Genomic DNA, 15,787 nt, shown 5'->3' with positions numbered 1-15,787 from the left:
TGAAAATTCTACACCCTGTATCTCCGAAACTAAGCGTTTTAGGACATTTATTTGGAAACTTTATCACAAGGTATATTATTACTAGTTGCTAAATACTCGCCAGCGCAATTTTAGGACATGCTTTTTATTATCTGGATTTTATTCTGTTCATCTTATGCTGTTGTTTATTTCATATTAATATTCGTGTTTTAGATCTAAATTTTAATGCTATTCAATAACTTTGACGCAATAAAAAGTTAATGTTATTTTTTAATACCTTTGTGTATAATATTTTTCATATTTATATCTGGCAAGACTATCAAAAAATACTATTATTTATGCAAAAACTATATGCAGTACCATATGGCACAATACAAAAGCCCGACTATTGCGGTGACATCACAAATCAATGTCTCTGGCCTGTATCTCGTGTTGGTTATGCTGATATCAATGTTTCTCTCTCTCTGTCACCTGTATACAATAAGCCGGACTAATATTTTGTATTTTTGATCCATTCTTCTTCTTCTTCTTATACTTATTTGAGATCTCTCGATCTGTTAATTTTAAGGTTGCCTCTGTAGGAGTTCTTAGGACATGGAATACCAACTGTCTTTCCATCTTTTTGGAGGTCTTCCCGGCTGTCTGTTTCCAATGGGTTTCCCTTCAAGAGCTATGTGTGGTAGCCTGTTTTCTTCCATGAGTTTTACGTGCGCGAACCATTGTCTTTTTCTTTGCCTACCCCATCTCACTACGTCCTGTATTCCACATTGTTGCCTGATATTTGTGTTTCTAATTCTGTCTCTTCTAGTCTTCCCCATTATGGTTCTTAGGTTCTTCATTTCAGCGACTTGTGGCAGACTTCCGAAGGTAGCAAGTGCCCGCCACAGATTGGTTGGTTCCACGGGAGGAGAATAACAACCCTGAATGGCCGTCCAGCTGATATCTGTCAATCGAGGAAGAGGAAGGATTATTCTGTGGATAGACATTCGACCTTCAACATTCACGTTTCGCGCCAAGAAACCGAATTCTTATGTTTTGTAATAGTTATTTAGTTTGTAACAATTCATCGAGTTAATTAAATGACTTAATTATTTAGTGTGCCTAATTTGCAACCCGCAACGGCCACAGACTCTTAATAGGCTTTTGGTCTTGTGTGTTTCCTCTCGTATTCCTATGCCATATGTCATTATTGGTATGATGCAGGTCTTATAAATTTTAATTTTGCTGTCAGTTCGCATGAAGGGGTTTGTCCACGTTATTTGTCTCAAACATCCTGACATGGCCATTGCTCTGTTTATCAGGCTTCTCAGATCTTTCTCTGGATCATGGTAGTGCGACATATCTATTCCTAGGTATCTAAATTGCGATACTTGCCCAATAATTTTGTTTTCTACTACCAGTTTCCATCTTACCGGCTCTTTAGAGAAAGTTAAACATTTAGTTATTTTCTGAGGAGATAATCATATTTAATTCTCGGCTTGCTCGATAGAATTTATGAATTTATTCCATATCCATCAATTGATCCATTCATAGCAGCAAAAGGTAATGCTGAAGTCAAACCAGTTCTTAAAAAAACAATATGAAGTGGACTTTGTAACTCTCACTGTATATTTCCAACCTTCTATCCAAATTACCCCCGCAAGTAGTAATATATCTATGCTATAAGCCGCTCATTACAGGGAAGAGCACTAGCTTATTAATATCCATTGTTCTGTTCCTGAGTCCTAACAGCTGCGTTTTTGATGTACTTAACCAAAATGATTACCTTGATTGTAATCGTTTATATTTTCTAAGATATTTAATGGCCTTCAGCTCTAATACAAAATTTTTCTTGTCGCCTATATCATCATCATAGAATGTTTTTCTTCTTTTTTTTTGAAAATATTATATTCTCATAACTAAAAATTTGTGTTTATGTCTAATCTTTGTCTAATAAAATTACATTTATAATTGAAGCATACATGCGAGAAAGTGATTTCAAAGTATTTTAGTAAGATAAATCAATAAGTAATAGAAAGAAGTATTAATTTGAACAAAATAAATACATTGTATTAATACAAATATGTCAACATTTTTTAAAATCTAAATAAATAAAAAGTCGTGTTAGCGAAACCATTCATAACTCAAAAACGGCTGGATTGATTTTAATGATCTCAGATTTGTTACATTTTTCCCCCTCCCCGAATAAACAAATTACTTTTTTTCCCTAGCAACTGTTAAAATTGCCTTATATCTATCAAAAATAGTAGATAAAATAGCCCAAGTAGCATCTATCTGACTTCGAACTAAATCTGACCTGAAGCGACGTCAGACTTTGTGCAAATTTCGGTCAGGTGCTGGTGATACGACCGGTGACGTCGCTTTCCTATTAAAAGCGACGTCGTTGGATCCGAGTCGGTAAATCCAACGATCTGTCGACGTACAAAATAACAACGTACCATTTTTATTAATTTCCCAACGTTGGCTTGCACGACGTACATATACTTGAACTAGCCCGACGTCTACCCGTTGTCCGAATAGGATACATCTCACTGATAATCCCTAAAGTAACGTCCAATTATATTTTGTTGTATTTTATGTTCATATTTATAACCTAATTTACGTATCTCTATTTACGTTCGTAAATACAACCCATTAAGTAGCATTTGCGACCTAATGAACATCATGAATATAACCTAATAAAAAGTTTTTGTAAACATACTTATTTTTTTTATTATGCCTAAAAAAACACTAAAAAGGCATTTAGACATTCATCTACATTTTACAGTAAGAGGTCGAGGCTTTTGCAAAATAATAATAGTAGTAGTGATGTCTTGCCTCCACCCATAACTGATTTTTATCCGCCAGAGATGCTGCATTACACTGGTGCATCTTAATTTCATTTTTTAGCTTAGGAAACCAGCAGACCCCATCCTCCTCCCACATATGAGGTTAGGCTTAGTGGCTGCCCATTTTTTTTAAGGAGAAAACAAAAACTAAAATATAGTTGCACAAATCCACAAATCACTGATACGCAAAATGAGGTTACGTGGCGTACGTTGGAATTATATACGTCATAATACGATTGCCGGTCGTCCGGTTTGATGACTTCGGTCGTGTGAGACGACTAATGTTGGAGACCCGGTCGGAATTGGTATATTGGTAGTTCATATTAAGTCGGACACAGAAATCCGCCATTCTTAACAAGTATCAGATTGTCAGCCATTTTAAAATCGTTTTATGTTTTTAAAATTTATATTCACATTTCGATTTCTAGTAGAATCATATTGATAAGGTTGAGTTTGGGGGGAACCACAGTACAGTTTTATGATTAAACCAGCTAGAAAATTAAAAAAAAAAATTGCGAGTTACTTTTTTATAGATATTTTTATTTCATAAATCTACCTAATTTTAAAGGCGCTCGTTGTTTTTCGGAGTATTTTAATCAGATATATCAAAAAAGTGACTTCCGTTGACAAAACTGATGTCTGGATTAATGATTCAGAATTATTATAATATGAAATTAGATAGGCACTTATAGTTATATTTGAGGAGTGATTATGAATCCATTTGTAATTAGGTAGTTTGGTTAGGTTTTTATGTATTCTTGGTAGCGAATATGTAACCAAACGTAACGTAAGTGCTTAGCGACGAATTTTAAGTAACTAAAATCCAACGTAATATGACGTTGGTAATTAGTAGGATTACATTCCCTATTAGGTCAGATACCGACGTCGAGGCGACCCGAATCTGTATTCCCCATTTAGGTGCAAATAAGGGTCGTCAGGCGGTCGAACCGACGTTGGTACTCGACGTCGGGTTTATTGAACGCGACGTATACCCGACGTTAGATAACGTCCAAATGCTACTTGGGAGTACTTTAACCGCAAAGGTAAATTAAATGATACTTTAACAGCGAGGATAGGTTAAAAACTTTATTTCTTCTCGGACGTTTTTTAATTGCTTCCATTTTTAAAAATTTTTGTATTCCTTTTCATAAGTTATTCGGGATTTAAATGGAAGTAGTTTGGATGTGGCGTTTGTCGCCTCAGCCTGAATATCTGTTGGTAATTTACTTATTTCGTTGTGAGCCATTTTTGGCTCCAACTCAATCACCAATCGACACGAAAGAGAAGTAAAAAATAGTGACTCAAAACTGACAACTAAAGAGACAGCTTTATTTATTTGTCAAATTACATAGAGACCAACACCAACCCAGCACAATATTTTTTCTACTCGTAATAAATTCCTTGAAATAATAATTTCTGAATATTTTTTAAAAGGTAACTCGCTATAGAAAAAAAATATTGTTTTATACACAACAATAAAATACCATTTTATCCTCTTGTATAAAAAATAACTATTAAAACATAGGATAAATTCACGGAAAAAAATATTCAAAAATTATTTTGTAAATAAATCAGATTTGGAAGTTCGCTATCTTCCGCAATAATTGACAGCTCATGTCAAGTGCGCTTTTAGCTTATTTGTAATAATTGACGTCAATTCAAAGCGGTCACATACTAGATTTTATAGAATATAAATTCAACGGAAAAGAGTAGAAAAATAGCATATTCAAATCTAGAAAAATATTAAAATATATAGAAAATACTTCAAATCTGAATGCAAACAAAAATATAAAACAAATGACACCACCTATCAAATGCTTTTGTATTCCTTATAGTAAATATGGCTATGGAAATTATAGATAAATATCAGTTTGTAATAAAGATATAGGTATTTACATAAACTATATCATTACTTACCGACATTACTCCTAAAGGTAGTACGTAAAAGAGTACGAAATGGACCATGTCGAACACTTCTGAATTGTAGAGCTGTCTGTTCAAGACACACACTGTCTCCTCATTTGAGTCGGTGCCTACCGTGACGGTATTTCCCCAATAGAATTTGGGAGTGCTGTATATGATGCATATGGACCATACACCACAAATTATCAACTGAAAGAAATAATTTAGTTAATTGCTGCAAAATTACATTGTTCAAATGTCATAGAGTAATGGTGGTAGCTGTCATGGAAATGACCGATTAAAAAATTATCATAAATCATTTTTTTCAAATAAAAACCCACTTTTTTATTTCACTAGTGAATAGGTGAAAAGGTTTTTCAATTTGTTACAGAGACTTAAAATAAAATATAGACTACACTATTTACATCTCAACCCGGACAAACATTCTTTTTTGTACACATGTTTACTTCTGGGTACAGTCGACTGAGCCTTCCTGATCCAGCCTATGTTGTCACGTCTTTAATATTATCAATATTTTTTTTCTTGTTATACACATATATTGAGATATTAATACTACAGTTTAATAAAGTAGGTTTTAATATTCCATAGATGTATTAAATAGTCCTTATACTACTAAATTATAAGTCGGATACTGTTTAAAAAGGATAAGTTCTTTACAATATGACAACACCGATTAGAGGCGAGGGAGCCTATTCATTCATTTATTACCTTGTAGTACGTGTCGGACGTGTGCGGTAAAGCTTTGTTGCCGCTATCTCCCCGGCTGTATTAACGCATTTTCTTAGCTTGTAGTCCTTAAGTGTTTATTTTATTGACTTTTTCTGTTCAAGAACTATAAAATATGGTTCGCCAGTGCCAAATTTGCAAGAAATTTGACTTAAATAATCCAGTTAAGTCTTGAAAGGACTTTTGACCGGTAGGCAACTCTCAATTTACCCATTAGGAGTCAATGGCGTTGTTGTAGAAAGGCGCTTATTTAGATAATATTTTAGTAAAATGTAAAATCTGAATTTTTTCTCTTACATTACATTATTTACTTATTTACATTGTAACAAAATCATAATTATAACCCTGTTAATAATTAATAATGTTTTTATTAAAAATATATTCCGGTTTATTCTAAAATTATCTTCAGAATCTAAAATAACATACAAGAATTTTAAAATGATATTACATTATGAAACAATATTTTTAATATACCGGGTCGTCTCAAAAGTGGCTCACCCCTATAACTTTTTATTTTTTTTCAGATAAAAAAAAACAGATTTGTATGTTAGTAGGTATATGACATAAATTAGGATTTATTGACGTATTCAATTGTTTTTGGTCTCTTCCTGTTTCACGGAAATGATTACATCTTTTAATTTTTAAAGGCACCCTCGGTATATTGCTACTTTATTCGATAAAAAATCACACTCTGAATAGAATGACATATCATATGTCAACTTTTGACATTGTCGCTTAAAAACAAATCCTATTTTAAATTTCAATCCAGGGTGCCATGGTGTTGTTAAAAAACACTAAGTTTTTAATCAAGGAGCCTTGGAAAAATGGTTTTGATCGTCTAATGGGTTTCGTGTCTTGTCTAGGCCGGTTAAAAGATGTACAAATCGTATTTTTAATCATACATATGTCAATTTTTTCAAATGGAACAAGGCTGACTCATTAGCATATTTGGAAAAAGCATTTTTTTATGAATATATTGATACCACACACTTGGTATTTCGAGTCAAATTGTCGTTATGAACCGCGTGTTACAATTACAATTAAACCATATGCGAAAATATCAAAAGTTGACATATGATAATGATTGTCATTCTATTCAGAGTGTCATTTTCTATCGAATAAAGTAGAAATATACCGAGGGTGCCGTTCAAAAATTAAAAGTTATAGTCATTTCCAAACAGGAAGTGACCAAAAACAATTGAATGCGTCAATCAATCCTAATTTATGTCATATACTAACATACTAAATCTTGTTTTTTTATTTGAAAATTTCTTAAAAAAAAATTATGGGGATGAGCCACTTTTGGGACGCACCCGGTATAATAAAGACAGTACCGAGTTAAATAAATGTAGTTTTCATTTTATCCACTTCCTATCACCTTCCTTGCTTTAATGGAACAGATTTATGTTTTCTCTAATTTACATAAGACATCACTTAACCAGAAAAAAAATTACAACAATCACATTTTTTTCTCTCCCCTGTCGCCGATTTTATTATATCTGTGGAATAGATCCTGTTTTGATTAATATTAGGGGTTGTAAATGTTTGACTAAAATTAATAATTTATTATTAATTTCAAAAATTACGTAATTTCGATTATAAAATTTCTTCTATAACGTGTATTTTATTATTTTTATCCTTTTTGGACTCTAAGACGTTTTTTCTAAACTTTTATTTAAACCTGTCCTAAATCTTAATAAAATATAAAAAAGTTTAAATACGATATATTTTTAATTTAATTATAGCTTCATTAAAATAAAAAATTACCCGGCTATGATACCGAGAGTTAGGTGTACTTGAGAAACGAAAGACAGTGTTGTGTTTCTCGGCAGAGTCGTCAGGGAACGACCGTTACGACAGAGACAACCTATCTATCGCTCGTGTCGCACTCGTTATAACCTAAAACAATAACACAACAATAACAAGACATTGTCTGACCGCATGTTCCAGTTATTTATGAATGATATGCTCAGTCTATATTTTATTTTAAGTCTATGATTTGTTACTTTTTAACTATACATGTTCCTATACCTAAAATAAATCGTTTTTAATTTATTTAAGATTTAGTTTGAAAACGTATATTTTTCTTGATTTTATCTAGCTTCCTTTGACATTAAGTGTCAAACAGTCAGACAATTTATTTCCATCTGTCAGAAAACGAATTATTTGAATTTCCTATATTATAAATATACTGCTGCTTAAGCGTTTAAAAAGTGTATTTATAAAAATATCTCGTAATTTCGCTCTTTAGTGATGTTTGTAGTAGTTGATATTAATAATATACCGGCATAATCGATGAAAAAAAAAGCAGCGAAAAGTTGCCTTGGAAATGATGATCACTTACTGTTTTTTGAACAACGTATCACAATATAGCATGGCCAGATCTATTGTTTTACATCACTTGACGTTTAAAGTCATAGACTACTTGTTAAAATCAAGAAAAATAATCTACTGCTACAAGGCAATCGCGAGGATATTGTAGTTCTCTAGAAACTTCTAATTCACGCTCAGTCTGGGACACCCTGTATATGCCCTATCTACCTGGAGATTATCGAGATGAAAATATAATAAAAACTAATGGCCCAAATTGCTTTTTGGTCCACTAATAAAATTTGCATCCCGGTCCCGGAAAATAACCGAACAATTATGGAAAACAGTTTTTCAATTCTGAATCGATTGTTCTAAAATAGGGGATGCCAGCGAAAAGTGGACCGGTTACAATGATATATATCGATTGGGATTTAGTGAAAGGCCATTTTTTACATTTTCGATAAATAAAATCATCGGGCTGTGTCAAAATTATCAACGGCCAGCATTCGTGTCGAAATTATATATGTTAATTCGGCCAAATATAATATAAATTTATACGAAATATGCGCGATAATTCGGCTTGTTATTGTAAAAGTACGGTTTAAATGATTTAAATTTAGTGTACCCTAAATGAGAGTATTGTTCGGTTTTGAGTTATTTAATATTTGTTTCAATTTTGACTAATTCGGTGGTTTAAAAGTTAATAAATAATTTACAGTATTTAAATTTAAATTCACTTTCATCAATAATAAAGTTATGACAGGATAGTAAACAAATTTTAGTTAAGCCTTTTGGGATTATCTCAATCCAGACAAATACTAAAATATTAAATGGTCCAACTGGAGCGAGACATATCCATTGCCTGGAAACTTATATGGTGAAATTTTGATAAAATAATTTAGTACTCACTAAAAACACGGTATGTCGTTAGTGGTAGGAAAAATAATTTTTAGAGGTTAATAGTTTATTTGGTTGCCTGTGATATGCATATACAGGGTGTTTCCTAATTAATCTAAAAAATAAAAAATCGTTAAAAAACGGCTAAACGGCTAATTTTTTTCTCGGCAACTGTAGATCAGAAAGGAAGTACTTTAGACCTAATGGTTATATAATTATTGTTTTAAGAACACATGAGGAATCACACCACAATTTTTTAGACTAATTAGAAAACACCCTGTATATTGTCAATTTGACAATGATTGTTGATAAATCAAAAAATACCTTTTCTGTGAAAAAAGCCCGATTTTCGCAGGAAAAATTTTGGTTTTTATTGAATTTGGGCCTGCGTCTGCAAATACCCGGTATGTTTTTTAATATTCTATCTATCTAAATTTTAAATATCATAGGTATATATGTATCATACGTCAGAAATAGTTTTATTATTTATTAACTGTAAAAATAGGATACTTATAAGTTTTATCAAATATTGTGATTTATTTTCTACCTTGTAGTCAAAATTTATATTTAATAAACTGTAAAATATATATATTCTTGTGTTTTATTAAAGTTACTCTGATATACTAATATATCAGTGTAACTTTAAAACTAAATCCTTTGAAATCAAATATAAACATAAAAAATATTTACAGCAGAAAAGGCGAAGGCGCTGGGTTAAACGTAGTCTCTACTAAGAACACGGAGGGGCGCTTTGACCCAAAATTTTACTATTAAGTTTCATATCTATCTTAATAGAAGATTATTTTCTTTTATCTATGGACATATCCATCTCTCAGGTCTCTGGCACTCATAGTCTTATTTATACCTTCCATCCAGGCTTTCTTTGGTCTTCCTCTTCTTCTAAGGTATGGGCATAGTATAAGGAAACTAGTAGCTTTACTCCTTGTCAAATCCTTTGTTCTTTTTCTGTCACTTTATATGATCTTGTTCTCGCATCCCGTGACCACTGACCTAGCTGTATAGTCATGGTCTATAACTAGGCAAAGTATAGTCGTGGCACTTGCTATAGTTTCACAGAGATGTATTTAGGAAAATATGAGTTCACAATAAAATAAAAAAAAATTGATCATCGAGTAAAAATTTGCTTGAAAACAGAATATTTTCACATTTCGTGTAAGTAACAATTCTTCCGTATCTGAAAATCTTCTGATGGGAAGAAATGCGGAAAAAATATATAATGACATATTTTTATATTATTATCTATTTCAAAGATTTTCTACATTTTTTTTAAATTTAAAATAAGTTTAATTTTAGCATCAATGTGTTTGTTTTGTAGTAATATATTTGTTAGGTGATTTTCATTGGATAACTAATACATTGAACAACACATTGTACTAAATAATAAAATAACATATTTAAACTTCAATAATTGCTAAAAATAAACCATAAACATTACAGAAATTTCAGAAGAGAAAAGAAGCAAGAACAATAAGAAATAGCTTCACTATTTTCCGAAGGTACCGAAAGAACCTCTCAAAAGAACCGGGAATTTCCGGTTATGAACCGAAAAAAAAATACCAGATTTTTTTTGAAAAAAAAAATTGCGCAAAAAATCCTCATATCTCTGTGGCCAAAATATACTACTCCTAAAAATATTTACACTTATTTAAGACTCACCCTGTATAGGGCGATTCACGGTTATGGTACGTTATAGCGTTTCCGGAACCGGAGCTGTTTTTCGGAACCGGTAATTTCGGTACCATGCCTCTAAGGAACTGGGATTTCCATTTTTTTTTCGGTACTTTCGGTACTAGCAGTAAATAGCAGAGGTTTAAATGAAAATAATATCAAATTACTTGGTAGCAATCAGTCATTAACCTGAACAAAAACAATATCACAAATGACTCTCAAAAAAAACTCAAAGCACAATTTTTTGAATTATTACTGCATACAGTAAGGCACTCATTTTTTGTCAATCCGTCTCTGTGCTGGGACGCAACGCTCGAACCTCGCAGGTCGACGGACGGAACTCAACTGAAACGCTCTGCAATCTGCCGATATTCGAGAGAGTGTAAAAACTGGCAGAAAATATTTGGGAGAGTGCAACTACTTTTTTCCTTCTACTATGGTATGGGGGTACCAAGTGATCATACCATAGCTTGTCTTCGACTTCCATACAGCTTGTCTTCGACTTCCTTTGTCAGCAGTTTTTTTACTCCCATTAGCGCTCTGACATCTTCATTTCCCTCTTCTCTAGTCTGGATATCCCCGAGAGACCGCCTAAATACGCCCATTTCACCTGCCTCTATTCTTTTACATACAGTAGTCCATCTCATCATACAGTAGTCCACTCTTAATTATTGTGTCATATACACACACCGGAAAAATCTAGGGATATCATTTTATTAAAGTTAAAAATAAATGTTTTGAATAAACAACCACATATTTGTAGGCCGATTCTTTCTACTTCGATTGAAACGAAGTAGTCACACTAGTTATTTCTAAATTTGGGATATTTGCAGAACTGTTTGTGCATTTTTTGTCAAATGTATAAAAAGCACCTAGCATCAATTGTTCGAATTTAACCTGTACTGGCTATGTTTTTATGATAACTGGCCAGAATTCATTCAAATAACTCTGTTTAGTATTAAACGACATTATGGAGCGTAGACATCTTAACAGAAGCTGGAATACGCCAAATCGACGTAGCTAGAGCATTAAATACAACGCAAAGTGTAATATCGCGATTAAATGCACGCTATCATAAAATTAGTGATGTTGCTGAAAGGCACACAGGGCGACATCGCATTACTACCCCTCAGCAAGATCATTTTTTACAATTAAGTGCTCGACGCCGACCGACTCTTACAGCACCAGAGCTTAGTTTAATTCTCCGGGAAACACATAATGTAACCGTTAGTCCTGACACTGTTCGCAATAGATTAAGAGAGGTCAACTTAAGAAGCAGACGCCCCTGGAGAGCTCAACCCTTAACGAGAGGAAATCGAGAGGTACAATATTTGTGGGCTCAAGATCATGTTCAGTGGTCGAATGAACAATGGGCCAATGTTCTCTTCACGAATGAGTCACGCTTTGGAATTCATCCAGATTCGAGAAGGCTTAGAATATGGAGAGAACCGGGAAATTTTATTCGGTTGGATTATGTTCAGGAAGTGCACCCTTATCAAGGTGGAACAGTTATGGTCTGGGGAGGAGTCCAGTTAGGCCGAAAAACCGATCTCGTTTTTCTTGAAAGGTTTCTAATAGGAATCACATATCGTGATTTAATTCTTGAGCCTGTCGTGGTACCATATGCTAATGATTTTCGGAGAAACTTCATTCTCATGCATGACAATGCACGGTCTCATACAGCCAGAGTGGTAAGTGAGTTTATCAATGCTCATCAATTAAACATCTTACCCTGGCCGGCACAATCTCCTGATCTCGAGCACGTATGGGACGCGGTCCAAAGAAGAATTTTGAGAATGGGTATGCCTCGTGAAACTCGTAGGGATCTGGTTCGGATCGTGAATGCAGCGTGGCAGGCTGTACCTCAAGAAGAGATCGAAAACCTGATCAGGAGCATGGAGAGACGATGTAGGGCTGTAATGAACAGTAGAGGAGGCCCTTCATTAAGTAAAAATGGTTTTATCTTTTTTTTTTAATTCACAGCTTAGAATTAAAAAAAATGTGTGTATTTTTTTGAGTTCAATAAAAATCAAGGTAAATTTGAAAAATTCGGTAAATTTCGCATTTTTATTTCCAATACGTCCTGTAAACTATTCGTTTATTTTAATTTTATTATATCAGAAATGCAAATAATAAAATTACTGACGATGGCTGGATAAAATTGTAATATCCCTAGACTTTTCCGGTGTGTGTATATTATTTTTTTGGTGAGGTCCCAATTTTTATATTCTTGTTGTATTTTCCGAGCCACGTAGGCACGATAGATCATCCTTTAGCCACTATTACCTGATCGTCAGCAAACTGTAAGGTAGAATTATAAGACATTCCTCACGTAAAAATAAGATTTATTTTTCTTATCAACATAGGTCCGATTCTGCTTTGTTTCGTAGCTACAGGGTATTAAAGTCTTAATAATCTTTCGATTTATTAAGTATTAAGATTTTCTTCTAAGTACTCTTAGTGATTCGAATGAAATTTTGAGAGTAAAAGTTACATATTTTAATGCTAAAAAGTGTCGATAGATTCATCATGGATGTGCATATGGGTTATCACTGGAATATTTTTCAAAAAAAAACATGTGCGCCACTGACTTCTTTTTTCTTTTAATATAAAAATTTTGTAGTATTTAATGCCAATTAAAAGTTATTTCTTGATATTTTGTCGAATTCGGCCTCCTTGATGAGATGAACGCAATTTTATTAATCACAATTAATAAATTATATATTTTACATAATTTATTATTAAATATTATTCAGTTTTGGTGTATTGTGATGATTTAGTGTTTTATTTTGTTTTTAGTATGTTTTTTTTAGTTTAACGGCCATTGAAAAAAACAAAGTTATTCTAAAATAAGAAGAAAGAGAGAAAGATCTTTTTTTCTCCAGAAAGCTACAGACATTACATAAAAAACATACATTTAAGAAAAATATTCATTCTGACAAAAGTTTGAACAAAAATGTTGATTTTTATTGTATATTTTCCCCAATTTACATAAGAGACTATAAAGAAAAGATATTCGCGAAAAGAAAATTTTATTAGTTTTTTTATTACGTTTCTTTTTCAGTTATTTTAGAATTTCAGAATCATTGCATTTTCTGTAAAAATAATCTTTCGCTAAATATTTTCATGAATTGCTTACTGTGTTAATTGGATTTAATATAAATTTTCGACTATAATTCGGTGAATTTTTATTATTGTAAAAATACGTTAAAATTAAAATAATCTAAAATTACTACTCTACTAATTGGGAATATTGTTGCACAACGAAATACATAAAATGACCTATAAATTTTAGCTGTTCCAGCTGTACCAATAATGCTTAATTTAGATCATTTGGAACTTTATATTATTTATAATTATTACTTATAGTAGCGGATTGCAAAGTGCTATTTGTGAAAATTAGATGTTAAAAATAAAAAAAAAAGTTTATATGATTTTTTAATCAATTTGTATCTAAATTATTTGGCTTTCTATTTGGCTTTCACTGACGTTGTGAAATCTTGTAACCTTGTAACGCTTATGGCGTGCTGGGGCCCAATTTTTTTTCAGTTTAAAATACATGATGAAGAGATTTTATAAAAAACTTGTTATTTTAACACTGATTCTAACCTAACCTAACCTTTTAACACTGATTCATACCACCTAATGTTTACTGCAATTAATAAATTAATATAAACGTGTCAAAAGATGACCACATATTTTTTAAAATTATTATTCTTAACATTAAAGCTATCTACATTGACTATGATGGCTGAAATCGTACTCCATAGTCAATGTAGATAGTTTTAGTGTTAAGATTAATAATTTAAAAAAAATATGTGGTCATCTTTTGACAAGTTTATATTAGTTTATTAATTGCACTGAACATTATGTGGTGTGTGGTGTGAATATTTTATATGTAATTTTTTGGATTATATTCGACACTATTTTTTTCATATGACACAACACTGATGAATGCTATACTGTTAGCCAAAACGTTTTTTTTAACCAAATAAAAATAATGAAAAACCAAATGAAAACTTAATCAGCGTTTTTCCCTAACCTAAATCCCAAGAAAATAAAAAAAATTAGAATAATTTTACATATAAAATGACAGCGATGAAATAAAGCATAGCCATCGCTGACGCCTTTTTTTCTATGATATTGTATTATTTGCAAATATAATTTTTCGAACATTGATACTTGGAAAATATACATATAAATTTTGTAAATGCAACTAATAATATTTTACATCACTATTATACTTGTATTCATTTAAAACTTTCCAATATGGCGGACTTCAGTATGGGAGGCTTAAAAAACGAAAATCTCTAGATTGGAATCGACTGTAGTTCAAATTGATAATCTGTGGTAAATCCAATTGAACTCTGATACTTGGCTGACATTGACGTTTACGTTTCCTTTTTCTAAATATTTTCATTATTTTTTGAGTTTTTATTCACAAATTCTACATGATTTTGTTCTTTTATTTAACCTGCAGCCTGCAGTACTAATTATATAGTTATAAATAATCTTTTCACCGATCAAGAACTGACAGGAATAGGCTGGAAGATATTCAAAATGTGTAAAACGCTTAAAAACGTATTAGAAAACATTGACTCGTCCGCAAATTCGTGAAAATAAATTAGTCCAGATGTCTGTAAAAAGGTCTCTAATTATTTTGAGAAGTTTCCTCGTATCAGTAATTTTCAGGTTTGTAATATGTATATGATAATAAATAGATTAAAACTTTTATTTCAATTTCAGGAAACAGCGCGGGCATTTGAGATTGTTGTAAATCAGTTTTAAAATATAAAGAAGGTTTAAAACAGGTTTAAAAGTTGAGTTAGTAGAGAAGACCTAAATAAGGTAATGTTGGTAATGGGACCAAAGATCAAATAACACTTGAAATATATAATAGGTACAATAATTGTAAGTAGTTTTTATGAATCTGTTTGATATCTATTGCATTGTTTTTATATTTCTTGAAATGTTTTTTTACTTTACAGGATACACAAAGAATAATAAAAAATACAGTTACTCACTAAAACCACTTAAGGTTTGTAATAGATGTAGTTAGAATATCAAACACCAAACCAAACCAAAGATTATGTTTTATTTTACTGGTATTCCTCACATTTGAAAGGAAAGTCATTTCATAAATAAGCAGAAGGACATTGTATAGTACACTCTATATTAATAATTCTTTTTTATCCTATACTTGTTAGTTGACACATCACTTATTAGGTATAAAATTTAGTACTGATTCCAAACCTATAGTTGTGGTTGTGACGTATTCTGATGTGTTTCTGGCAATTTAAAATAAGTTAATATTTAAACAAACATTTCTGTCTTTCCTGAGAAGAGTGTAAACACAAATTTAATAAAGGTAAATATGAATAACGTTCTGATTATTACAGTTTGCATGGATGTTTTTGTATGTTGTTATTTTTAAT

At 31.8% G+C, this 15,787-nt stretch overlaps 1 protein-coding gene across 1 annotated transcript in view; it reads right to left on the bottom strand.

Moving 5' to 3' along the window:
- Positions 1 to 15,787, bottom strand: part of LOC115884322 (trissin receptor-like) — a 109,524-nt gene that overhangs the window by 25,857 nt on the left and 67,880 nt on the right. Inside the window, exon 4 of the mRNA XM_030902865.1 lies at positions 4,725 to 4,919. Coding sequence (XP_030758725.1) covers positions 4,725 to 4,919 — 195 coding nt within the window. The remainder of the gene's footprint in view (positions 1 to 4,724; positions 4,920 to 15,787) is intronic.

The sequence above is a fragment of the Sitophilus oryzae genome, unplaced genomic scaffold (assembly GCF_002938485.1).
Source record: "Sitophilus oryzae breed Bouriz unplaced genomic scaffold, Soryzae_2.0 scaffold_227_pilon_pilon, whole genome shotgun sequence".
Taxonomy (NCBI): Eukaryota; Metazoa; Arthropoda; class Insecta; order Coleoptera; family Curculionidae; genus Sitophilus; species Sitophilus oryzae.
Note: the sequence above shows the minus strand (reverse complement) of the source record. Positions and strands in the feature narration are given on the sequence as shown.